The sequence below is a fragment of the Austrofundulus limnaeus genome, unplaced genomic scaffold (assembly GCF_001266775.1).
Source record: "Austrofundulus limnaeus strain Quisiro unplaced genomic scaffold, Austrofundulus_limnaeus-1.0 Scaffold166, whole genome shotgun sequence".
Taxonomy (NCBI): Eukaryota; Metazoa; Chordata; class Actinopteri; order Cyprinodontiformes; family Rivulidae; genus Austrofundulus; species Austrofundulus limnaeus.
The window spans coordinates 290,058-315,166 of record NW_013952568.1 but is presented as its reverse complement, the minus strand read 5'-3'; the positions used below and the strand labels follow the sequence as shown (position 1 = coordinate 315,166).

The 25,109-nt window shown below is 39.0% G+C and overlaps 2 protein-coding genes across 3 annotated transcripts; one reads left to right on the top strand and one right to left on the bottom strand.

The window, feature by feature from the left end:
* Nucleotides 1-76: 76 nt before the first annotated feature.
* kntc1 (kinetochore associated 1) lies at nucleotides 77-21,586 on the top strand. Of its 2 annotated transcripts, none has more exons than XM_014017334.1 (62): nucleotides 77-214; nucleotides 349-501; nucleotides 587-707; nucleotides 1,535-1,650; nucleotides 1,853-1,931; nucleotides 2,061-2,138; nucleotides 2,227-2,261; nucleotides 2,355-2,465; nucleotides 2,617-2,710; nucleotides 4,079-4,131; nucleotides 4,221-4,333; nucleotides 4,418-4,472; nucleotides 4,553-4,651; nucleotides 4,756-4,799; nucleotides 4,883-4,945; nucleotides 5,030-5,105; nucleotides 5,185-5,310; nucleotides 5,428-5,594; nucleotides 5,706-5,817; nucleotides 5,984-6,127; nucleotides 6,213-6,269; nucleotides 6,416-6,490; nucleotides 6,578-6,697; nucleotides 6,983-7,126; nucleotides 7,244-7,339; nucleotides 7,468-7,571; nucleotides 7,641-7,743; nucleotides 7,808-7,942; nucleotides 8,031-8,150; nucleotides 8,755-8,827; nucleotides 9,659-9,726; nucleotides 9,806-10,107; nucleotides 10,218-10,390; nucleotides 11,356-11,456; nucleotides 12,320-12,464; nucleotides 12,555-12,611; nucleotides 12,702-12,865; nucleotides 12,979-13,083; nucleotides 13,183-13,311; nucleotides 13,586-13,702; nucleotides 13,825-13,934; nucleotides 14,017-14,221; nucleotides 14,793-14,882; nucleotides 14,973-15,138; nucleotides 15,431-15,489; nucleotides 15,573-15,786; nucleotides 15,859-15,932; nucleotides 16,029-16,239; nucleotides 17,000-17,112; nucleotides 17,230-17,285; nucleotides 17,542-17,620; nucleotides 17,709-17,833; nucleotides 17,920-18,055; nucleotides 18,172-18,267; nucleotides 18,433-18,489; nucleotides 18,751-18,805; nucleotides 19,240-19,303; nucleotides 19,553-19,682; nucleotides 19,763-19,852; nucleotides 20,660-20,814; nucleotides 21,143-21,242; nucleotides 21,390-21,586. In XM_014017334.1, exons 2-62 carry the CDS (start codon nucleotides 358-360, stop codon nucleotides 21,423-21,425), a joined length of 6,639 nt encoding a protein of 2,212 aa, XP_013872788.1. In that variant the 5' UTR covers nucleotides 77-214; nucleotides 349-357; the 3' UTR covers nucleotides 21,426-21,586. The 2 variants fall into 2 exon arrangements, with proteins under 2 accessions (XP_013872788.1, XP_013872787.1); XM_014017333.1 differs by having other exon boundaries at nucleotides 4,880-4,945.
* Nucleotides 21,587-21,608: 22 nt separating this feature from the next.
* On the bottom strand, nucleotides 21,609-24,367 carry LOC106523811 (hydroxycarboxylic acid receptor 2-like). Its single transcript, XM_014017370.1, has one exon. The coding sequence runs from the start codon at nucleotides 24,184-24,186 to the stop codon at nucleotides 23,233-23,235; it is 954 nt and encodes a 317-aa protein (XP_013872824.1). The 5' UTR covers nucleotides 24,187-24,367; the 3' UTR covers nucleotides 21,609-23,232.
* Nucleotides 24,368-25,109: the final 742 nt, after the last annotated feature.

The following is a 25,109-nucleotide window of genomic DNA, read 5'->3' as shown; positions in this document are numbered from 1 at the left end:
TGTAACTCGGGAAAGAAGCTGCGCCTGGAAGACAAAACGCAGGGTATCAGATAAAAAGTTTTCCAAAAACAACCCGCCAAATAGGCTCTAATGTTGAGGAGTTGATCCTCACGATTTGCTTTCTTTTAGTTTTGTCCGTAAAGTGTAGAGCCTATTTACCACTCGGTGTGTACATATTTTATCCGACGGAACACAGTCGGTTTTACACGAACAGGTGCGTTTTGTTGGCTTGTAAATTTTTAGCTCGAGTCGTCTTTAACGTCGTAATTACCGTCGGTTTTGTAAGCTAATGTACGATCTGGCAGCTAAAATAAAATAGTCACTGATATATATCTGTCGTCTGACTAGCTTCACGCCATGGCGAYGTGGAGCGACGTTGAACTCCTGACCAACGAGGACACTGGCTCGGGCCGCTTTGACAGCGTTTCTAACAAGGAGGAGGAAAATGGAAGCAGCTTGTATCAGCTGGACACACTGGTCAAAATCTCCTCTGCCAGTCAGGTAATCCCAGCCAGCTCTCGTTGTCAGTTTATTAAATGAACATGTAGCTAAGAATACCGAAACCCTGGCTGTATTTATGTTGCAGGTGGAAACAGATCCCCGGCTGTCGTCTTTTGGTGGTTCAAACTGGAGGATTGTTGTTGTTGACAAGACAGTGATCCTGTTTGATGAGAGCTATCAGACCGTCCTGCTGCTGCTCCACTTTGGTAAACCATCACTTTTTTTTCCCACAATTTCACTTTAACATTTCTCCTAGGCTTGGTGTCAAAATGTGACTTTGCTTTTGTAACAGTAATTRAGGAAATAATTCATAGGATTGGAAGTGTTTATTGTTATGCACAACTGGAGACATGTTTCCCTGAGCAGTGAAACTCTTACTTTGCTGTCCACAATGAGTGCCAGGAGAGACTATATATATATATATATAGTACCAATAGGTAGTGTGCCAAATTGAAAAACAAAACAAATAAGTAAGTCAAAAAGGTGCAAATTTGCTAGAGGTAACAGTCCAGTGACAGAAACATTTAAGAGTCTCATGGCACTTGGGAAGAAGTAGTTGGAGGTCCAGCATTTTGCACTTCTATACCTCTGGCCTGAAGGTAGCAGTGTGAATAATCCATTGGGTGTCTCTTCAAAAAGAACAATACAGTTAAACCAGTTTCAAAATCAAATGTTTGAGCAGAAATTTTGAGTCTCTTCCTTAACGGCTGATTTTATAATGACACAGTATTTGGAGTTTTTACTGATGCTGTTTCTGAAGGTGATTTCTCTGATTTGTGATAATCATCCAATTTTTTTGTTTGTTTTTTTAAGCTCACTAAAAATTTAATTGAAATAAAAATAGAAGTGGTCTTGTGCCCTCCGCTAGGGCTCGTGTCCCACAGTCTGTCTGGGTTGGTAAATAAATATATTTTATAAAGAACCAGAATACTGATAATCGATTTAAGGATTTAAAGGTTTTGTCAAAATGAAATAAACTGAATTGCTGTACCTTTTAAACATTTTTTGTTTTGTTTTATTTTAATCCTTTCAGAAACTGATGTGGATGCCATTGATGTTTGCCTTGGAGGACATTTTCTGGTGGTTTGTGAAAGAAATGGAAACCTTCATTTGGTTTATGTTCCAAACAAGAGTATCCTCCTCACTAGGGTATGGCTTTTTTTAACCTTTATTATTAGGGACATTTTTAACAAGATGACAGAAAATATTATTATTACCTCCAGTTTCTACAATGTACTCGGTTAAAAAATATAAACTGTGACAGAATCAGCTCTGTGTAATTTTGTGTTTATTTTATGCTGCAGTTATGTTTGACTTGTGTATAATATTACTATGCTGTTTTTTTTTTCAGGCTTTGGTTGATGAACCATCAAGTGAAAACAAGAAAACATATCGCTATCTCATCATAGATGAGGACAAGTCATCCCCAGGTAAAATGTTATACTTATATGAGAAGAAATTTCCATGCCTAATACAGTATATATTTTGTTTCATCACGTTTGTAAAACTAATGTTTTCGTTCCTAATCTAGCTTAATATGATTTGTTGTATCACAACAGGGATGTATTACATTATCCTTCTTATAAAGGATGGCTTTTTCCACATTTCAAACCTTGTTTTGGCTAAGATCGAGACAGGTATCAACGTCTTTTATGTCAAAACTTACATTTTTTATTTGGTGGAGTGTTGTTTAATCTAATTTAAATGTTTCCTATACCACTACAGCTATAGAAAAAATGGATGTGGGCTCTTTGAAAGAAGCAAGTTATTCACTTTTCTTTCCACTCATTTGTAAAAAATGCTGCTTTTGTTTGTAATCAAAGAGAAAATAATTTTACTTTGTCTTCATTTAGCTTCAGAGTCTCATCAAAATAGACTTTTGCTCCACTAAGGACTACCACGGTGAGGGCTGCAGCACCGCAGTCCTGTTCAATCTTGGCCTTGAAACCCACCTGATGATTGGGGTTAGTGTCTATGAGAGATCATTTATAATTGACTTATTAATTGTAACTCTCTGTAACACGTTTGCATGCAAACAAAGCCAAAGGTAAAAACCAAATTAAAATAATTAAAATAAAAGTTGATTATGATTTGTTGCAACTCATAAATTGTTAGGGAGATGAAGAAAACGTTGTGACCCACTGGAAGATGGATCGTCTTCAGGCAAAGATGTGCTTCGCTCAGTCTTTTGACAGCAGCTTGATTCCTGGTAACGTTTTTGTTTTTGAGAATGATCATGGCAGAAATTAGACCATTTGTAGAAAAGTGATAGTGTTTTGTTTTAGTGTGTAGACAACTACACTCACCGGCCACTTTATTAGGTACACCACGCTAGTAACGGGTTGGACCCCCTTTTGCCTTCAGAACTGCCTCAATTCTTCGTGGCATAGATTCAACAAGGTGCTGGAAGCATTCCTCAGAGATTTTGGTCCATATTGACATGATGGCATCACACAGTTGTCGCAGATTTGTCGGCTGCACATCCATGATGCAAATCTCCCGTTCCACCACATCCCAAAGATGCTCTATTGGATTGAGATCTGGTGACTGTGGAGGCCATTTGAGTACAGTGAACTCATTGTCATGTTCAAGAAACCAGTCTGAGATGATTCCAGCTTTATGACATGGCGCATTATCCTGCTGAAAGTAGCCATCAGATGTTGGGTACATTGTGGTCATAAAGGGATGGACATGGTCAGCAACAATACTCAGGTAGGCTGTGGCGTTGCAACGATGCTCAATTGGTACCAAGGGGCCCAAAGAGTGCCAAGAAAAGATTCCCCACACCATGACACCACCACCACCAGCCTGAACCGTTGATACAAGGCAGGATGGATCCATGCTTTCATGTTGTTGACGCCAAATTCTGATCCTACCATCCGAATGGCGCAGCAGAAATCGAGACTCATCAGACCAGGCAACGTTTTTCCAATCTTCTCTTGTCCAATTTCGATGAGCTTGTGCAAATTGTAGCCTCAGTTTCCTGTTCTTAGCTGAAAGGAGTGGCACCCGGTGTGGTCTTCTGCTGCTGAAGCCCATCTGCCTCAAAGTTCGACRTRYTGTGTGTTCAGAGATGCTCTTCTGCCTACCTTGGTTGTAACGGGTGGTTATTTGAGTCACTGTTGCCTTTCTATCAGCTCGAACCAGTCTGCCCATTCTCCTCTGACCTCTGGCATCAACAAGGCATTTCCGCCCACAGGACTGCCGCTCGCTGGATGTTTTTTCTTTTTCGGACCATTCTCTGTAAACCCTAGAGATGGTTGTGCGTGAAAATCCCAGTAGATCAGCAGTTTCTGAAATACTCAGACCAGCCCTTCTGGCACCAACAACCATGCCACGTTCAAAGGCACTCAAATCACCTTTCTTCCCCATACTGATGCTCGGTTTGAACTGCAGGAGATTGTCTTGACCATGTCTACATGCCTAAATGCACTGAGTTGCCGCCATGTGATTGGCTGATTAGAAATTAAGTGTTAACGAGCAGTTGGACAGGTGTACCTAATAAAGTGGCCGGTGAGTGTAGAGAAACAAGAACGTGACGAGTCAAAAGTTGTTTTTTTTGTCTCTGTTTCTTCAGGTGTAAAGAAAATGGCCGTAGTGGAAAATCAGTTGTATATTTTGGACTCTGAAGTGAGTTCAGCTGTGTCATTATGAGCCGTTTAATGTCTGGCATGTATTTAAATGTTAACATTGTGGTGCAAATGTTTCCTCTGTGTCAGGACATTCTGAGCCTTTGGGACCTTCATTTCCTCGTCATGATTCACTGCTGGCCAGATCTCACCATTCATGACTTTGAACTCACCACCGAGTGCGGCTCTGCCTCCATGGTGGCGTACGTATCTGTGTGCCAAGAACAAAGTGTCCCTCTTTGACACAAAGCTGAAAATATTTAATTATTTTGTTTTGTTTATTGCAGCCAAGACAAGGGCAGCATGAGAATGATCACACTGACTAAGCAAGAAAACAGTCAGGTAACAGCACATTATGTTTAAAACAGGTGAATACTTTAAAGTTCTGTTCTGAAGTTGATCCACTTATTTTTATATTTCAGATCAGCTCCCTTCAAATAAGATTTCTGCCCTCCATGAGTGTTTGCTATTCTCTGGATGTCTCCTCCGTCTCCTGTCTCCTTCAGATGAAAACAAATATGGTAAACGATCAAACCGAATAAAAAACATTGCATGGATTTTTGCACGTGTTGTTTCTAGTTAAAATTTCTTACTTTAGACATTTGTGTCCTATGCTTATTTTCAGGATACAATTTATTTGGTTGAGGGGATGTGTGAGAACCCAGAAAGGTGAGATCATTTGAATAATTTCCCACCAATACGTGTATGTTTGCTGTTAAGCAGGACTTATTTTTAACCGTCTTTTCAAGCAGTCGAGGAGAACCTGTAGCTTCTGTCGTCGTCAGATGTTTCACAGAGGCTTTACCTGAGAACAGGTAGCTAATTTTCATTTGTTACATCTTTGCATGATCCAAAATTTGCAACTTGTTTATTTGCACCATGTTTGTTTCTTGTCATAGACTTAGCAGACTTCTTTACAAACACATGTTTGAAGAGGCTGAGAAGTTTGCCATCACATTTGACCTCGATTTAGAGGTAAACATGACTTTTTTTGTATTTAAATATAGACAGGCTTTAATGGTAATCTGTTAATATTGATGGTTTTCTGTCRCAGCTCGTCTACAAAGTGAAGCTTGACTTTGTGCTGGAGCAGCTGGCCTCGGCTTCAGTGGGTGGATATGGACAGGATGTGTGGTCGGAACTTGTAGATGAGGCCAAAACCAACCTGATRAAAATCACAGTGAGTCCCAAAAAAAGCTACTTTTATTTCACCTCAGTTTATGTTTTCAAATAGGTAACAATTTTAGAGCAAATACTCCAAGTCGGAAGCTTCATGCTCAGAGTTGTGTGTTTGTAGGATGAGCAGTACGTGGTGGAATACTGCCTCAAGGCTCCCTGGCCGACCTTTGAGACTGCAGAGAAGATGCTGAATCATGTCGCCTCGCGATACTCCTCCTTACAAATCCAAGAGGCCTTGGCCAGGCTGGCAACATTCTGCAACCTCCATGGCTTGGAAAATTTTAAGTAACGTCTATGTTTTATTGTCCAGCACTTTTTGTTTGTTTTAGTATTTTATCTTGTAGTTTAATCGTTGTGTCAAAATCTGTTATATTTACTCTGTTTTGTATCCTCCAGTGGAATTACCTGGATTGAGTTTCTGAACAACACTGATAATCTGGGAGATGTTTTGACACATCTAAGGGAAGGAGACATGAAGGGTGCACAGTTTCTTTGGCTCAGATATGAGGTAATTTAAATAAATGAATCGGTTCACAGAAACATTTATTTATTAATAATTTAAGCATTAAAGTCAATAGAAGGGACTAAACCAGACAGTTTTATGAAAATCACACTAAGTTCAGATTTGTCATTGTATCCTGATTGTTTTGTTTTTTATTTTTATTTTTTGGCAGGGGCAGATTGCTGAAGAGTTTAATGAAAACAGTTTGGAAGCGATTCTCAGTGTCATTCCTGAGGACCTGCCCTCCCAGGACCTCTGTCCATGGTTCAAGACCGTGTTTGTCCCTTTTGTGAGGAGAGTTCTGCCAAAGGGTCAGGTAAGATATATTCATCTGTACATGCAGTTTCTTCTTCACTGTGTTGTGTTGTATTTGTTTAAAGGAAACATTTTTGTGCCCTCAGAGAATTCTGGCAAAGTGGCTTGAGCAAAAGGCAAGGAACTTGGAGTTAACTGAAAAGGTAAAGAAGATCATTAATATCCCACAATAACAAATATACTGTTAGTTGTAGGAAGGGACATATTTGAGCATTGTATAGTAATATTTATACTTTTTATTTATTTTATTTAATTCAATCAGTCATGAAGAATTAAATTTTTTTCCCAGGCTTCTTGGCCTCAAAACGGGCTGAACTTGGCGATGCTAGGACTTCCCTCATTATGGACCTGGATGACATCTGTAGTAAGATCGACTACTGTTTCCATTTCCTTCACAAAAAAGACCAGTTTGAAACGTGGAGTATTTCTACTGTTTATAATGTTTTCACAGGATGATAACGATGGTGCAAATGAGTTGGACAACCTGAAATCCCTGGTTTCCAGTCTTCGTCGGCTGCTCGACCTCCACCAGAAATACAACTGCAGGCTTTCTCTTTCAGTGTTTGAGAAGGTTTGTTTATTATCAGTGATTGTGCTCTTGTTGCTCCTCATTGTGATGTAGTGTACTTGAAATTGGACCAGATCAGAATTTGTAAATTGTCTAAAGTTAAAAGGTTCACAACATTTTTTTTATTAAGTTCTTGTGATCAGACCAACTGACTCGACATTTAAGTGCTGCAAAAATAGTTTTGCCATTTTTCGTTTTCACCACACACGGCTTTGTTTATTACTCTCTTGAATGAATCTTATCGTTGTTCTGCTGTGACTCATGTTGATCGTTGTGTTTGTTTAAAAGAGAAGCGTGTGGAGTGTGGCGTTCTTTATGCTGGACAAAGTTCCTGCTCCAGAGCTGATTGCTGCTACAGTGGAAAACCACATCAAGCCGTATGCCAAAGAGCACAAGATACCTTTTGATGAATTATTGCTACAGTACATTAAGGTAAAATGTTGTTATTTTTTTATTTGATTTGAGATATTAATGTTATCTAAAAATGACGATGAACTACTGAAAAGACATAAAAAGTAAACTTGACATAGTAAATCTGGAACTGACTAGGATCTGCTGGAGCGCTGCAGTTCTCGCGTCACAACACTTTTCACAGAATGGGAAGCCAAAGCGGTGGCAGTGCTCGGCTGCATGACTGACACTGATGTAAGTTTGTCCACAAGATGTAAAGAAAAACTTCTACAAGTGCAAATATTGGAGTAAAAAAAATCAACCTTGTCTGTAGCAAAGAAGACCAGACAAACTGTAAAAATAAAGTAACRTTTGTACTGTAGTTGAAGGTGGATGCTGTGCTGGAGATCATGCAGAAAGCTGTGGTACCCTGGAGTAACGTGGTGGAGACACTTGTGCAGCAGTACCTAGAGATGGATGGACCCAAGTATGATCACACTCTTCTCATCATAGATAACTGCTAACAACAGAAGTCTGATTTTATTCTTGTTTTTAGACAAGAGCTCCTGAAGGAGAGTTACCATCTGATGGAGATCAGGAAACTTCTCCGGGGATACGGCATCCGCAATTTCACTCTCTCCAACAGCACTGAAGTCATGGTAAACTTGACTTTATTTACCACGAGGCGATGCCCATGAAGTAACATTTATTTATCTTTAACAGACACTGATTCGACACATCCTGAAACTAGACCTGCCGACATCTTTAGAGGACTCCCTGACGTTAGCAGAGGCGTACAAACTGCCAACATCCCAGATAAATTACTTATATCTCATCCAGCTGACGAGCCAAAGCAAGGTAAGTTAAATTGGTCACAAAAGGTTCTATTTTTTTGTGCGTGCATTTTTTTGGGATGATGTCAGGAAGTCTCTTTTGCTGCTTTCAGACTGAAGAGGTGGTGACTGTTCTGAAGAGGCTGACGGCTGCAGAGGCAGAGTGTGTGATCGAGCGTCTCACGTGTTGGGCTCGGCTGCAGCTGGAGGACAAACAACACATATCTGAAGAGGTCAGACGAGGGAATGACTGTGTTTGTATGAAAGAAAAAAAAAGTTTTATTTTTGAGACTTCAATACAAGTACTAAATGCATATCAGCATCACGTTTATATTATTTATCATTAATTAACCATTATGAGGTACCTTTCTTGTTTACTTTAACTCTATTTTATTAACATCATAAATAGGCTTAATGGTAGAACATATACTGGAAGCACTTGCTAATTAATTCAAGATTGAAAAACTTTATTATCATTAAAGAAAAACAACAAAACAGCGTCTCCTGATGAGATATAATCTCGATTTTTTTATATATATATTTTGATTCAATTCAGTTTTGAATTAAATTGAATCAAAATATAAAATAAAAAAATCAGAAGTGATAAAGAACAATGAATAAAGAAGGCACATCAGATACTGTATCTTGGTATTGATGTAGCTTAGGCCCATCAGCAGTACGTTCAATTAAAGCAATAGTTCATATCTATTAAATTGGAGTTACTGCTGAAAGATTAACATAATCTCACCAGAAAGCTCACTGAATGACCTCAGTACATGTTTTATATGCACATATTTAAATAATTCTGCTTATCTCAACATTTTATTTGTTTACCAGCACAAGAAACACAAGATGGTTATAGCTCAGGTGATGGTGGAGGCTCTAAATTATCTGCATATAATCCAAAAAAGTAAGTGTTAATGGTAAATCCTCTTTAATTTATATACTGCGTGTTTGTGTTTCTTACACATTCACGCAGCCCTTTTTAAATACTTTATATGTTTTTTTACTTGCTTCACTTTTTTTTCTTCCTACTGATACTGATAACAGTATTTTGCTGTCCAGAGTCTTGCCCAAAACCCATATCGACACTTGAGTCATTGTGCATTGACACCTGGCTGCCTGGAGTTTGACTAGATTATACTGATTTAGTTCATTTAGAATCTATTAAAATAAAATCGATGTAATATTGGTTTTAAACATATCAACCCTAATCAACTCTGACATTGATTAGGGTTAATAAGACTTTATGCTTCTGACTTCGATACTAAGTTTTTATTTATTTATAAAGCACCCTTCATACTATAAGCAGCTCAAGGTGCTGTACAAAATTATGCAGAATAAACAAACCCATATAAAAAGAAAACAGCAACAACAATACAATAAAAATAATCATAAAAAATGTAATGATCAGGAAAGATGCAGTTCAAGGAATACGGTTAAAAAGATGTGTCTTAAGCCTGCTCTTAAAAATAGCAACACTCTCTGCAGCCCTCACATTTGTAGGCAGACYGTTCCACAGACGAGGGCCATAGTACTGAAAAGAAGCCTGTCTGTATGTGTGTGTTCTGACTCTTGGAACTGTTAACAGTCCAGTGCCAGAGGATCTTAGGGTTCGTGACGGTTCATAGGGTAGTAACAGTTCAGCCAGATAAGATGGCGCAAAACGATTAAGACATTCAAAAACCAGTAAAAGAACCTTAAAATCAATAAGTATTAAGTATTGTGTGTATTTTTGCAGATGATTCTGTTAAAAGCATGGAGTGCGAGAACAACCTCATCATGTTCCAGGCAATCGCCCACTTACAAGTAAGACTCAACTAAACAATGCTTTCAAATAATTCTCAGACTGTGTTTAACTCCGCCGCCTCTCTGACTTCCTCTCCAGGAGGATTTTGATGTCTTYGTCACCCCCTCAAACTACGAGGATCCGAACATCCGAAAAGAAATCCAGGAGCATCACATCACAGCTTATGAAAATACTCGAGGTCACCATTCGTCTAACGGGAAGGCTTTGTCAGCTCCAGTTGTGTCTAATGACCCAGATGGCAAGAGCAGGACGATCTCGACAGAAGCTGGACTCCGCCGGCTCGGACGGCAGCTGCAGCGCACCGAACAGGAACTCTGGTCTGATTTAGGCCTGCGGGCTCTGGGAGCGGGAAAAGTGGACAAGGCTCTGACGATACTCAGGTTGGGATGTGTGGATGGGTGCAACTGACAAGGCTCGCAGTTAAAAGCTGAAACTGTAGATTATTTACAGAATTAAACCATGTTTTTTTTATATTTTTCTTCTTCATCAGTGAGCTTTATGAGCACCACAATAACTGCAGTACAGGGAAGGTGTTGTTCACTGCTGCCAAGACTTTATGCCAGATGTTGGAGGCCGATGACCCCATGGTTCTTCCTGATGACATGGATTTACCAGCAGTCATCCACGGTTTGGCCTGTCAGGCCATTACTTTGTGCCACTCAGGTAAAAGACAACCTCACAGCTGACACATCTGTAATATTCAACAGATGTTTATGTTGTGATGTGCCAATAAGTAAGGGTGTCCCAATACTCCTTAACAACTCCATACTATATCAGTTTGAATCACTTTTATTGCCTATTTAATAGTGTGGAATCTTAGAAAAGTCTTCATCATCAAGTCAAACAGTGAACAATAGTAGGCATTAGAAAACTGACCTGTTTATTATTAATCAATGGGTTACATACATTTTAAACTTAAACATAAGAACATTTGAATAAAATAAATAAAATCTAAATTAGAAGATCCTAAAAAATAAAAAAACACACATTGTACTTTACTGACTGTGCCCAAAACAATGCAATCATTGTTCTTAGTCTTCACAAAAACAAGAGTGTAAACAAACTAAGCGTCACTAATAACAAGAGCAAATAACAACTAGTAATAATTAGTCATTTAATGAAATTGTTGGCTACCGTTCCCACTGCCGCATTTCCACTTTCTGCAGTCTGAGCATGATGTGGAGATTAGCCTCTTGCTGTCAACACTGGTGCAGGGAGCACAGAGGAGCTGCCAGGGTGGGGAGTTGAGTTTGGTTTTCTTTTGCACCTAGCTGCAATGTCGTTTTTTTGGACTTTAATCAAAAGTACTTCCACGTGTTGTTGCGAGCACGTGGGCTCTGCGTGCTGGATCCTAGCACTGCTGGATAGAAATGCAGGAACTAACTCCTAGAATGGACTGCTTGTATCTGAGTGCTTAAAGTAGAGATTTTAGATGCAGGCCGATTTAATCTGATATTTGTTTTTGTTTGATATTATTTGGACTGGGACACCCCTACCAATTAAAACTGAATTTATAAGTCTGCTACAAAATAACCATTTTTCACATTAATACTCCAGCCTTGCTGCTTTTTGTTACTTTGAACATCTGTATATTGTATAACCTCTGAAGATAAACACACATTTCACAGATTTGCTGCTTGACTGCCTGGAGCTCTGCAAGTCCACACGGATAGCGATGGATGTGTATCATCAGTGTCAGTTATCAGATAACTGTGGCTTCATATCCAAAGTCAGTACCTTATCTTTTACGCTTTTTTTATTTTGTCTAAGTTCAGGCTTGCTTTGAGGGTTGCACGATATTAGAAAAACTTATGTGTGATGATAATGTTTAATATTACAAACCCCACATTTTCTTCATTTCTCATTTTCTCTTCTGTCATCACAAACATCTAAACCAGGTGTCAAATCAAGGCAAATGAGAGCCTGTGGATCGATCATGTATATCTATAGCATGCTGAACATGAATGCATAATACTTTCCACAGAAAAGGGGTGAACGCAAGTAGGGGTCTCTGCAGTGCATGTTGTCCTGTGAGCATAGTTGGCCCTAATTGGTCGGATTGACTTCTTGTGGAGCAACTTAGCAGAGGAAGTAATGGTAATAGTAAAATAATGATTTATATGACTGTCTATGTACAGTTTAAAACAGAACGACTCAAATAAAAATGATTGTGAACATGTAAACATAATTTATTGACTTCAAATTTCATGCAGCCCGCACCTTCCTTTCTCAAGTTATGACTAAAACCAATCTTAAAAAACAGCTGCTTCCTGCCCGACTCGACCAAGCTACTCCCCGCTGCCCCCAGCGWTTTCAAAGCCCACCGTCAATCTGACCAATCACGTCTTGGGCCAACTACGCCCGCAAAATAAGAATCTCCTACTTAGTGACTGCAAAGACCTCCTTCTCAGTGAATGAAGAATTCAGACCAAAGTATTGCGGTTTAACTTTATATAGACCCCAATTGAAAGATTTAATGAAAAATAAGGATTTAAAAGCATGCCGTCTCCTTTAAAGTACAATTTATTATTACTTTGGTTTTAAAGATGATAAAATATGACAAGTTAAAATTGTAACTGTCTAATGTTGCAGGATTTGGGTTTGGGGGCAGAGAAAGATCCTTATTCACAGTGGAGTTTTCAGGATGTTTTCAATGAAGATTGCATCGTGCTGGATTCAGCGTCTGTGCTCCCTGTTCAGTACGAAATAACCAACTTCTTGCTGCCTATTTCTCTGGGTAGAAAATGTTCTTTTTCATCACATAATGGAGTTAATTTATTTATGGAGGCTGCAGCTAACAGTTTTCATGCATTTACCTTTATTCCAGATACCAAACTGTTTCCACTGGACTGTTCCTGCCTGTCACACTGCTCATTTAAAGATGGTAGGTATTTAAAGCACTCCACCCCCCCCCCCCCCCCCTCATTCTTAAAACACTGAAGTTATTCTTGTATCTCATCTGGCCCACATGAAGATGTGAAATACCTGCAGTCCCTCCTCGAATCACTCACCAACATGCTGCAGATGCTACAGGAGTCCAGTCAGTTGGAGTTGGCCCTCAGAGTCTTGGTCAGCACCTACATCAGCAGCTTGCAACACGTCACCTCTAATCGGATGGATGTCAGACTAAGTATGCAGGTACGACTAACCACTGCAGTGGAGTTTCTTGAACTGTAGTGCTTTTATTAACAATGGTTTTCGGCTTTTAAAAAGTTTATAAAAAGAATAATCTAAACTGAACATCTTCTCAGCTTTATGATGCACAAAATCTTAAGAACTACAACATATGCCTGAATGATCTTCGAAAAATGACAATGTCCTCCCTAAAGTCTGTGGTTGTCGGCCTTTTGAACAAGGTAAGTGTGCTGAGTTTACTTTTATTACATAAAATGTCTCATATTTCTGTATCTTTTTCTTTAATGCAGTTAATCTTTTTGTGTCCCTCTGGGCTTCAGGTGTTCAACTGGAGGGTGGTTGATTGTGAACTGGCTATTGGTCTTTGTACACTCCTCTCTAAGGCAGAAGTCTTCAAATTACTGTGGAAAGTTATTGACAACACTTGGCAAAACTATGACAAAATATTGGTAGGTAGAATTCTTCACTGTATTAGTTTTGATAGAAAATAAAGCTCAAGAGCTGGGCAAAATGAATGCTCAACTTAAGAATGGTTGCAATATATTTTTGGGATGTAAAGCACAACAAAACACAGACACGGTTGATGTGATGCTGATCCTTCAGTAGAGAAGCAGATTTTGTGGGATTGTTAAACTATTTACAGTCATAAATTTTGGAATATGTCACATTCACATCTCTGATTGTTTCTTTAAGAAATTAGTCACTCTGTTGGTTTTGTTTAAGGCCGTGGCAAGGATCGGAGCTAACCTCTGCTGCTTGTATAATGAACCAAAGGAACAAGTAAAGTTTCTCTCGCTCATCACGGATGCAGAGTGGGGAGTCAAGCTCGGCAAATTAGAGGTAAAGGTTTTTGTCTTTTGGATTCTCTTGTGATTTTTTTATTTCAGCTCCGTGTTTGTTTTGGTTTTTAACATTAATTTGGGTGCATGTCATCAGTTGTCCTATGTTTACCCTCGTCTCAGATATCCATCCAGCCAGTGTTTCGTCAACCATCTGAGCTGAAGAGCATTCTGATCCCTGAAATGGTGAAGAACAGGAAGATCACTCCAGATATCATTCTTCAGTATTGCAGGTTAGACACTTACTCCCTGTTAAATTAAACTTTCTACAATTAAAAATAGCTCTGCTAAACCCAACTGTTGTCTCCTCTGCAGCACCTTTGGTTTAAACCGTGACCGTGTGATCAACCAGTATATCACCACCTTACTGCTGCTCCAGGAGGACGGAGGCGGCGAAGCTGTCATTAACCAGGAAGAGCCCATGTGTGGTGCTGATACACTGGAACGAGTCCTGCAGATCATCCCGATGCTACACAGCATCAGCGAGCTCACCAGTAGTCTCTGTACTGCCGTATTCAAGGTACGAACGGCACATTTCTGTGATGCTAAGATATTTTTAATTGCTCACTTGAGATTATATTTGTGTAAATAACAGCAGCCAATCAAATATTTTCTTAAGAGATTAGGAATGTCTATTTCTTTTATCATCTGTGCATTTTCTTCTGCTCATACTGCAGTTTCTGTAATGTTTTAACAGAACTGTAGAAGTGTGTATAGCAACAAATCTTCTTATACGTCCAAGTAGTTCAGCTCTGATATTCATATGCATGATTTATTTTATTTCCTGATGCGTTTTTTGAAGGGGAGGTTTAATCAGAGGCATCTATTATCTTTGCTATGATTGCAGATTTTTGGGCTGCATTTTAAAAGCTCCCAGAATGAGGAGATAATAAAACAAACCACAAATTAATGAACAAAAATTGAAACCTGATATTTTCTTAAAGCTCAAGAAAAGTCACTTTGGATAAAACTAGATAAATCTAACTTTATATGACACAGCCCAGATTTATTGACTGTGATGCTTCTTTTCCTGTTGAGGACAAAAGACATTTTTGATGTTTTCTAACATTTAAAACTCCCTTCACATTTAGCTCAGCCCTTACAACTACGAGAGAATCGAAGTGGTGCTCAAGATCATACAGACTGCAGATGAAAGTGTGTTTTCTTTCTCTGTTAGTCAGGTAAAAAATAAATGGGCACTTGTGCATTTTAAATTAAATAATTCCTAAAAGGTTCAGACTTTAAACACCTTTAAAAAAATCTGTTTTCAGGCAATGGGCCTTCTTCAACACCTGAAGTCCTACAAGAGAGTCTCTCCTCCCTCGGACGTGGAGAACACGTATCTTCTTGAAAATGGGCTTTTGCCAGACCCCCTGTCCAACAGCAGACTGCCGTTCCACCTCCTCATGCAAAGCAATTATTACTGGAAGATAATCTGTGAGTTAATCCCTATAATGACAATAAATTTAAAAAGTGTACTCAAGCTTTACCAGTTCAGGATACTGCCTTCAGTTATAAATGCAGTGGTAGGTTTTTAGAAGAAATATTCATTCTTAGGTTTAGGTCCCAGTATTTTATTCAATACTTTAAACAATTACAGTATATTACCGTTATTGCATATCTAAAATAGAAAGTTGAACTTGTTTTTAAAGATTTGGTCGACTAAATCTGTTTTCACATTTCTCTGTTGTCAATTTGGGGAAAAAAATAAAATAAAATCTGTTTTTAGCTCCTGAGCTGAGTGACGAGACATTCCCCACACTGCTTCTAATAAGCAAACTTATGAAGGTAATGCATCCAAACCCAAAAAATATAGTCTTGCTCTGAATAATAAATTTTTTAAACTCCTCAATCCTTTTTTTTTTTCCCAGGTGAGCCTCGACAAGTTGTACATGTCAGCGGCAAGACACGTGTTTGAAAAGAAAATCAAGCCTCTGATTTTGGAACAAAGAAAAAGGGGCCAGGATCATGGCAACAGTGAGGTTCTCAAGGTGACAAAGACCATGATGAAATACATTCAGTGCATCCAGAGTCCAGAGTGGGCTGCAGCCACGGCTTATAAAATAACCCAGGAGATTCCACCAGGTTTGAGCTGCACATTAGAAACGGCACTTCTCTGATTGTTTCATCCACCTAATTGTTTTCTGCTTTTCAAAGGCTTTGAGAAGACGGCCGCACTGAAGTTGTGTTTGTCTCTTGGAGAGGCATGGCTTAAACAGCCCAACCAAGAGGTCTGTGTATCTGTTTTTACTAGCAGATACTTTATCAACTTTTAAAGAGGTAGAAATTAGTTTTTTAATCTGTCCTGTCATGGTTCTCTGAAGCAGGAGGCTTCACGGGCCCGAGGTGAGTCCTTTCTGTCCAAACTGAAGCTGCAGTTCCAGCATTCTGCTACCGAGAACACGCTGATCAGCAGTCAGCTGGACAGCCCAGAGCACATGAAGCTGACCGGGATGCCAGCGAGGCTCATCTTGGCCCTGTACGAGCACAGCAGCGTGGAACAGCGTTACAGAGAGACAGGAGGTCAAACTTATCCCGGTGAGCCATTTTTACCACAGCAGTCCTGAGAGACATTCCACCATAAGATCAAGTTTGTATTCAGGATTACTTTGATATGGTTGTAAGATACAGATGTTTTAAATTTAATTATCTTGATCAGTTGTAGTGCAGCCTTTCTGAAAGTCTTTCCTTTTTGAGTTCTTTTGGGTCTAGTTCTTGGACCTAACAGTGACAGCATATAGTGTAATTTTTTTAAAAAAGTGGACAATTAGAGGAGAGAAGAAAAATGTAAGGGCTAAAAAAAAACTATAGCAGATGAAGAGTTTCTAAAAATCATGTCTTTTAGAAATAGAAGAAGAAAAAAATGTTTTTGTGGCAGTCTACTCATAACAGAAAGCTTCAAGATCCAATTAAACAAAATTATGCCCAAATCATATATACCAGTAGGTTAATGATACATGATTTTATAAAATATAAATAAAAACATTCCTTTTAAAAGTGGTCACAAACTGGACAGAAAATTTGTAAATTAGCATCCAGTCCAAATAAAAACTTTCAAAAAGCTTGGACGGTTGATTTAAGCCACTTTAAAGATTACAAGAAATTCTTGGAAGCAAAATATTAAAAACTGAGGAATAATTCAAGACTTAGCACATTGTTGTTTTTCTTATTATCTTTTCATAATATTCATTAGTTTTATACAGAGCCAGACAATTTTCTCCTTTCTAGAACAACAGTATTCAGTTTCATAACTTATGATGGCATTGTGCGATGCGCGACATATTTCTTTGTGTCTCAGACATACATGCTGCAGTGAAGGAAATCGCTGCGATCACTAATGTGGATCTTGTGAAAATTCGTAACATGCTGTTAGAAAAGTGGATCTGCAAAACAGGTCCAGCTGTGGCCAAGGTTGGTTATTCTTACATTTTTAAATATTTAATCAGTTTTTCATCCTTTCTCATCAGTCCGTTCTATTTTGTCAATTCCTTACTGAAAAAAACATACATTTAATTTTCTTTAAATAAGGAAATAGTCAATCAAGACCATGCCACTGACATTGAGGAGGATCCAGACCTAAAGAGGTAAGGATCACTTGGTGCAGCATTTTGCTTGGGAATATATTTTTCTTAAAATCAGTTTGTAATAAAAAGAACTGTAGAGCTTTTAAATTATAAATGACATATGATTATATTTTATTGCCTGTTATGAACAAAAAATGCTCATGTTTTACTTTATTTGGTTGCCTATCTATAAATTATTTGGCATTTGCAATAATTAGACAAATGTTTGTAGCAAAAAATCCTCTCTTTTCTGTTTCCTGTGTATGTTTGTGTGCAGGGTGGTTTACATGCTGCAGTCCAGCTCCATGGGTGATGCTGTCTGTCTTCTGAAGCCTCTTCTGACTGCTGAGACCTGGGTGTGTCTCAAAAACTATTCATCTGCTTCAGTACAGGATCATGTTTCTCCAGTTATGGGCTGATGTTGTTTCAATTTCTCCTCTGCAGCCACTAGGCACATCTGGACCTCGTCTGACCTTCTGCCATCGGACTCGAGCTCTGCTTTGTCTAGTCCGTCTCGCCGACGCAGCGATGCTGGAGGCCCAGTTGCAGATCCCGAGGACCAAACTTGGGTGAGAAGCTATAAAACCTTTTTTAATGGTCCACTTGTGCTTGAAATCAGGATCTTGAATGTTCTGTGTTTTCTGTTCACGTGTAGGCATTACCTGAAGTGCTACATCTTTGTTTCTCAGCTGGAAGTGCTGAGCATCCCTCACACGGTTCAGTCTTTCCTCAACAGCCCCAAAGAGGGCTTGATTAAAGGGCTGTGGAAGAACCACAGCCATGAGCCACAGGTACAGACCAAAACAAGTCATTATAACAAATCCACCAACTGATCTGATTTTAGCTTTCACCAGATGAGAACATTCACACACAGACAGGCAAAGTTCAAACCTCTTTGATGTGTCAGGCTGTTCGTCTGGTGGCCGACCTGTGCCTGGAGTACCAGGTCTACGATCCTCAGCTGTGGAACAGTTTGCTGCAGAAGCTGCTGGGCTTCAACTCGGTGAGGGATCGATGCACCAACTCTCCTGTCATTAACACACTTCTGGAATATAGATATTTTTCTGTTATGATTATTGAAGGGGTGGACTATTAAACACCCTCAAGATAATGTAACCTAAGTCTGTTTTTGTTCTGAAATAGGAGCATGTTCTATTTTTTTCTGCAGATAAGCCACCTCCAGAAGGTGCTGGAAGCAATAGTGGCTGTACCAGCGTTGTGGGAGGTAATGTTACAGTTTTTTTTTTTCTTTACAGCTTCTAGGGTTCAAATAAAATATCTGCATGCAAAGGATGTTCTGCTAATATAAATAACACTTGGTTACTAAAGAGACCAGTTTAATGGCATATGTCATTATCACAATATTAAACAGATGTACTGTTGGAGCTGGTGTTGAGACTAAAAAAAATATAACACCTCTCAGCTTAGCTACAACAAACAATAACTTTAAATGTTCTTTTCTCTTTTAAACTATTTTTTTCTTCAGATTTCTAGTTTCTCCAGGACTTGGAGGAGTATGATACTGGCACCTTTTGTTTCAGGTAAAAGATCTATTAACCTAAACATAAAAGTGGCCAAATTGTTGACGGATGCGCATTAATCACTGTCGTGTTTTTAATAAAAAGCCCTGTTTTTAAAATAACCAGACAGTTCATATCCTGTAATACAGTGTATGTTTACTGAAAGTGGGCCTAAAGTTAATGTAGCATTACTCATTGGATTAATATTAGAACATGAGCACGTTTCTAAAATGTATCTCAGTCAGACATGTCCGGTTTGTTTAGCCATGCAGGCTGAGGGACATATGCATGGTTATTTTTGTGCACAACCACAAAGATACAGACATCTTCTGTCATTTATAAATGACTACTTTCTGAAGCCTGTTGATAATACCCACGCTTGTACTGGTTGTCATTTATATGAAACACTCTGAAATTTCTTGCCTTTTTAAATTTTTATTATTTTTTTATGACAGCTTCAGTTCCCTTGAGCCCAGATCAACAAGCAACCTTCTACAAGACCTTTGTCCTCCTGCTCAAGTATGTTTAAGTCAGCCCTGAAAGATTTTTCGTACATGAGGAGTATCTCAGTGTTTACTGCGTTTAGGCCTAAGAATACAAACAGAACATCTTTGTTTTAGCTTTTTATTAAAACAGGTTAAAGTTTAGCAATCCATGTTATGTTAGGCACAACAATCCACGCAGGACATTAATATGACTGTAGGATCATTATTTTTTCTCCTTTTTTGTCTTTATTGTAATAGTTTTGTCATTTTACTCCCTTCAAAGGTGCCCCTTCCTGTTGAATTTGGACTTGGTCGGAATAGCAAACCGCTTTGCTCAGTTTAATCTTCCCGCCTTTGCCCTGGGAACACTGCTTCTCATCTCGTCTGCCAGTAAAAGGGAGCAGCAGATCAAGGTAGGAGCTGTGAACATGTGAGAAGTTATTTCTGGGTTTTTATTGTAACCTCAGACGTTTTTGTTTTTCCCTGTCCCCAGGCCTTTCTGTCCATCTGTAACCCAGTGGCCGTGCTCGAGCAGGTGGATGAATTTATGAACACAGGAGAACTGGCTGGAGTGCCCTCACAGGTCAGAAATCAAACTGCCTTAGTGCAACAAGCTTGTGTCCCAGAAACAAATTATTCTTACTTCCAAAACGTTTAATGTAGCTCAAAATGTTATTAAAACAGGAATTTAAGGTCGTATCGCCTACATAAAACACTGCARAAACATAACATTTAACAAGTGTCCTTTCGAGTTTTTTAGGATATGACACTTTTTACTCTCTCTCTGTGCATCGGCTTTACTGTCAGAGGTGTGGTCACCATGTTGACCATAAAAGGCCACTGGCAGCAGCTTTAACATGTCTTTTTAATCTTAGTTCTCCTGGCACTTCTTATACCGTTCACACATGAAAATATAGGCTTTGTTTTGTCTAAATTCATACAAAGCTGATGTTTGAATTTTGTACAGCAGCTGGCAAGTGTCTAAAATATAAACTGAACAAAAAAGAAACTGACTTGTAATCTTTTTTGTTCTTGGAACAGTAAGCATGACTTCTTATTTTCTGCCAAACACTGTCACACTCATCTTTTCCTGTTTACACAACATTAATGCCTTCATGTTTCCACCCTTGTAAGAAAAATAACCTTTAAACAGGAAATTTCACTGGAAGRGCCTGATGGTGTGAAGTAAACAAAGTTGTTGCCTAGTTTCTACCATATTAGTTGTAAAACTATTTTCTGTGAATACACACAGCTGTGGCATGCTTTTTTAAACTGTGCAACAACATGAACACAAGACGATGCTTGCTGCTTTAATGATTTTCTGTTTGTTTGTTACCTTATTTTTCACTTATTTCATTTATCCATCTTTTCGTTCTCATTAAACCCTCAGATCAGGGAGACTGTATTAATCTTCATGAGTCAAAACGGACAGCTCCAAAAGCTGATCCAAACAAAACACTTCAACCAGCTGAAGCAGCTCGTTGTGAGGCGGGGTCAGCTCAACCAGGTCAAGGACTTGGTGGACTACCTGGTCAGCCACAACTGGTGAGTTTTATCTCAGTATGATGATATACACTCAAATATATTAAATGTTTAAAACATTAAAAGAAAAACACAGGGAAAAGAACACCAAACGATGGGAATGTTGTGGTTATTTAAATACATTTTTATAGTAATATTGTGTTTTGCTTTTTATTTATTTATTTATTTAGTCATTCAAGGCTGTTTGGTCCTAACTGCTGACTGCCTCTTATGTACAAACCTGGGAGTTACAAAAATAACAGTCTTTAAGAAATATGTTTTACCTTTTGGGTTCACCTCTTTAAAAGTGTGTTTTGTTTTTGTTACCAAAATTTGTTTTAACCTTCCTCAGTCAGGAGGAGGCTGATTCTCTCACTTGTGAGTATCTGAAGCACCGACAGGGAAAAGGGAAAACGCTGCCAAACGGCTCCATTTCTCACAGCTCCCTGAAGGTATAGAGTCAAAGTTGTTGTTGTTGTTGTTGTTGTTGTTGTTTTTGTTGTTAAAAAAAAACTTTAGTGGTGTTTCAATAACATATTAACAATTTGTCTTTCAGTTTTTTGCAAAACCTGTAATAGATTTTTTTGTTTTTGTTTCAGGAGTTTCTTAAAATGGAAAATGGTGAATCAGGATAGGAAGGGTCTGTTCCTTCAGTCATATTTATATCTTCTGTCTCTCTCTGCCTTCAGCTGAGATGCAGTGTTTGCACTCTACATTTATCCTGTTTATGTAATATTTGAAACTTTTTGACAAACTTTTTGTGCTTTTTAAATGATAAAACTTACATCTGCTAGTGCCTTTTTGTTTCACTATTTTAGTTTTTTTTTTCTTTTTACTTCCTCCTTAACTGGTTCATTGTTATTTCTGTGGGAAACACCTATTCAAACTAAATGAATATGGTTCCAAAAAGAGGGTGGATCTACACTTTGATGCAGAACTAATTGCAAGAGTTTTATCTTTCAAAACATTGCTTTCAAAAACCGTCTTGTAGTTATTTATTCAGAGAACAAACTGTAGTTCTGCATTTATGGAGAGGTCAAAAGCAATGTGTAGAATCAATTAAGGTGAAGGAAAAATAAAACATTCAAGTGTAGACTTTTTAAAATTGTTCCAACCTTTATGTTGTTGACTCTTTCTGTGGTATTAAAGAGAAAATAACAAAACTGCCTATTTTAAAATATTTTAATTATTGGTCAGTTGACTAGTTTTACAAATAGTTAAGTTGAAGGTAATAAATAGGGGGAAATGTCAGCTTTTTTATGCACTTGTTAAAAAATATTTTAGTGAAACCAGACAGAAACATCTGTTCAATCCTGTTTCAGACACTCTAAAGGTCACAGTTTAACAACTGTCTCATCTGTAAAGGATCAGTTCCTTTTACTCAGTCGCTGGAGCGCCTACATGATGGTCAATTAGAGAGTAGACCTGATTAAACCTCTACCTGACCTGTTAATGCTTCTATTTTTACATAAAAACTTAATTTAGTTCAAGTCACATTTGTTGTAAATTGGCTCATATTACAAAAAAAGACCAATAGGGTTGTTCTGCGTTTTCACTGTTAATATGACATCACTTACTAGCAGTCAAACCCAAAAGAACGCATATTTGGAGTAAAAGTAGCAGTAAAGTTGTGCAAAGATGACAAATGCTGATTAACATTCTGCATGAGAATCTAAAAGTTGTGCCTCTTTGAGATTTTTGCAACCTTGCTTTTCTGCATTTTGCAGAGTTTTTTTCCCCCTCCGCTTTCTAAATGTATCCTTTCAAGGAAACCATCTGAGAACCAAAAGCATGAAACATTTGTGGCTTTAGGTGTTAGTTCTACACTGACACAAGACTGTAGGCAAATATCTGCAGCCGTTAATAAAGTATGAATTGGCATCATGCAAGTTTTGATTTTAATAATAAGATAATGACTAGGTAACACTTTCATTACCTTTTTAGATCGTTTTCTGATTGCTTTCTGATTATAGTGTTGGAGTCTTATGTTTATTCTAATAGGAAGCAAATGTTTAAATCTTCAATAATGGTGAACCATGACCTAAAATTATTTTTAAAAAAGACAATTGTTTATGATGATCTTAAACATGTTTATTTTATCAACCAGTCAGTCGGGGTCACAACTCTGACTTATATTCTGTGGATGAAAAGTAAAAAAAAAATCTACTGTTTTTATTTGTTAATACAACATAAAACTAAAGGAAATCATGCACAAACAGCACCACCACATGTATAAAAGAACCATTTAGAAAGTGCATTCATATGAGAACAAGTTAAAGGGCGCCTGTGCTCCTAGTTTAAACACCAAAAGTGAGTTCATGTAAGCCAGTTTTAGCAAGACTTTCAAAGAAAAATGATGCGTCACACACAAAAAAATATGTCACCAAACTAAACTCCTTTTTGATCAGACTTTTAGCAGTGAAAMTTCCTGTCTCCTTGCGATCACAGCTGGCTGATGGAATGGGTTGGTGTTTCTCGGGTTTTCCTCTCTGTGCTCTCCACCGTCTCTTCTTGAGGCAAATGCAAAGCTTTCCTGCAGATGTTCTTAAAGGCCGGGCTGGAGAAGTAGTAAACCAGCGGGTCCAGCACGCTGTTGAGATACGTCAGACTGATGGTGACGTAGAACACGACGGTGATGTGCTCCATAGAGGCGCAGTCCTTGAAGCTGAGCATCTTGAACCAGACGAACAGCAGGGTTATGTTGCTCGGGAGGAAGCAGACGATGAAGAGCACCACCACCACGATGATGAAGTACAAAGCCTTCTTGAACTTGGCCTGCTGGGCCAGCTGCCTCTTCCTCAGGTGGCCAGTGATGTGGAACGTGCAGTAGAGGATCACGAGCAGGGGCATGTAAAAGGAGAAGAGGAACGTGAACTTGTGCCAGGACAGGTTGCCTCTGGACTCCGTGTCAACCATGAAGCTCTCACAGTAGGTCGTGTTGACGTGCTGCAGAGTGAAGACGTGAACCGTCATGGAGATGGTGACCAGCCACAGTCCGAGCGCTCCCAGCGTGGCTTTAGTTACACTCAGAGAGTTGACAGGGTGATGGGGGTGCACCACTCGCATGTACCTGTCCACGGCAATGGCCATCAAGAAAAAGGTGCTCCCGCTGCGATTCATGGCCAGCATGAAGAGGCAGAGCTTACAGAGCCCGCCGCTGAACGTCCACCGGATCCCCAACAGGTAGTAGATGGCACGGAGCGGCAGGCCCAGGGTGAGCATGAAGTCAGTCACGGCCAGGTTGAAGAGGAGCACCGTGCTGCTCTTCCACGGCCTCAGGTGGAAGCAGAAGATGAACAGAGCCAGCCCGTTTCCAAAGAGGCCCAAGAGGAACTCCATCATCAGCACAGGAGGCAGCGCCCTGACCAGCACCGGGCTGCTGAAGTTGCACAGCATGTCGAGTTGTTCTGCTCCTTCGCTGTCTGCAGATCAAATAGTCACTGTGAAGGATGTTCGTCCTCTTTAATAGGGAACCACAACTCAGAAAAAAAAAAAGTGAGGTGAGACGTTTGTGTTTTACAGGAAACCAGTCTTTTGCTTTTGAAATGCTAAAGCAAAACTTTTTTTTAATAAAATTTCTGGGAAACTTAAAATTGTCATGTTTTTACAGTCTTTATTTTGAAATACCGTAAAGCATTATCCACATGCGATAAATAATTATACAAATCCATTTAACCGCTTTCTAAAAAGTACAAGTCAAATAAACTGACTGGAATAAATTAAAAGACCCTTTAAATCTTTTGCAAGGTATTTTGAGAAATAATTATGCTTTTATTAATTAGTTCACTTCCTGTTTAAAATGCAACTATTAATTCCTCTTCTTAGTTCAATTTCTATGAATAGACATGACACAAATAGCATCTCAGCGCTGGTGTTTTTGTGGTGAGTTCTCTCTCTCTCACTTTGTGGTGAGTTTCTCTCTCTTTCTCTCTCTCTCTCTCTCTCTCTCTCTCTCTCTCTCTCTCTCTCTCGTTTGCTGTTCTAAAATGAAATGGAGGGACAGCTGAGTGAAACGGAACATGTTTAAGGTCAAATTTCAATCCATATAAGCAGAAGTACTGTATGACTCATTTAAGAAGAGCTTAATGTCAAGATCATTTACATCATTTGTTCTAAAGTTGGACTGAGGGGGCAGCAGCTTGACCACGGAGGCCCGTACATCTTCTGCAGCCTCCTCTTCCAGCTTAGCAGGGAGGGAGGACTCCCAAGATGTTCCCAGGTCAGCCGAGAGACCAGTCTCCAGCATATCCTGGGTCTCCTCCCAGTTGGACATGCTCAAAACGACTAGATTCCCAAACCACCTCAGTTGGCACCTCTCC

Excerpts from the sequence above, each read along its gene's own strand:
- LOC106523811 (XM_014017370.1), bottom strand. The coding sequence starts at position 24,186 with ATGCTGTGCAACTTCAGCAGCCCGGTGCTGGTCAGGGCGCTGCCTCCT.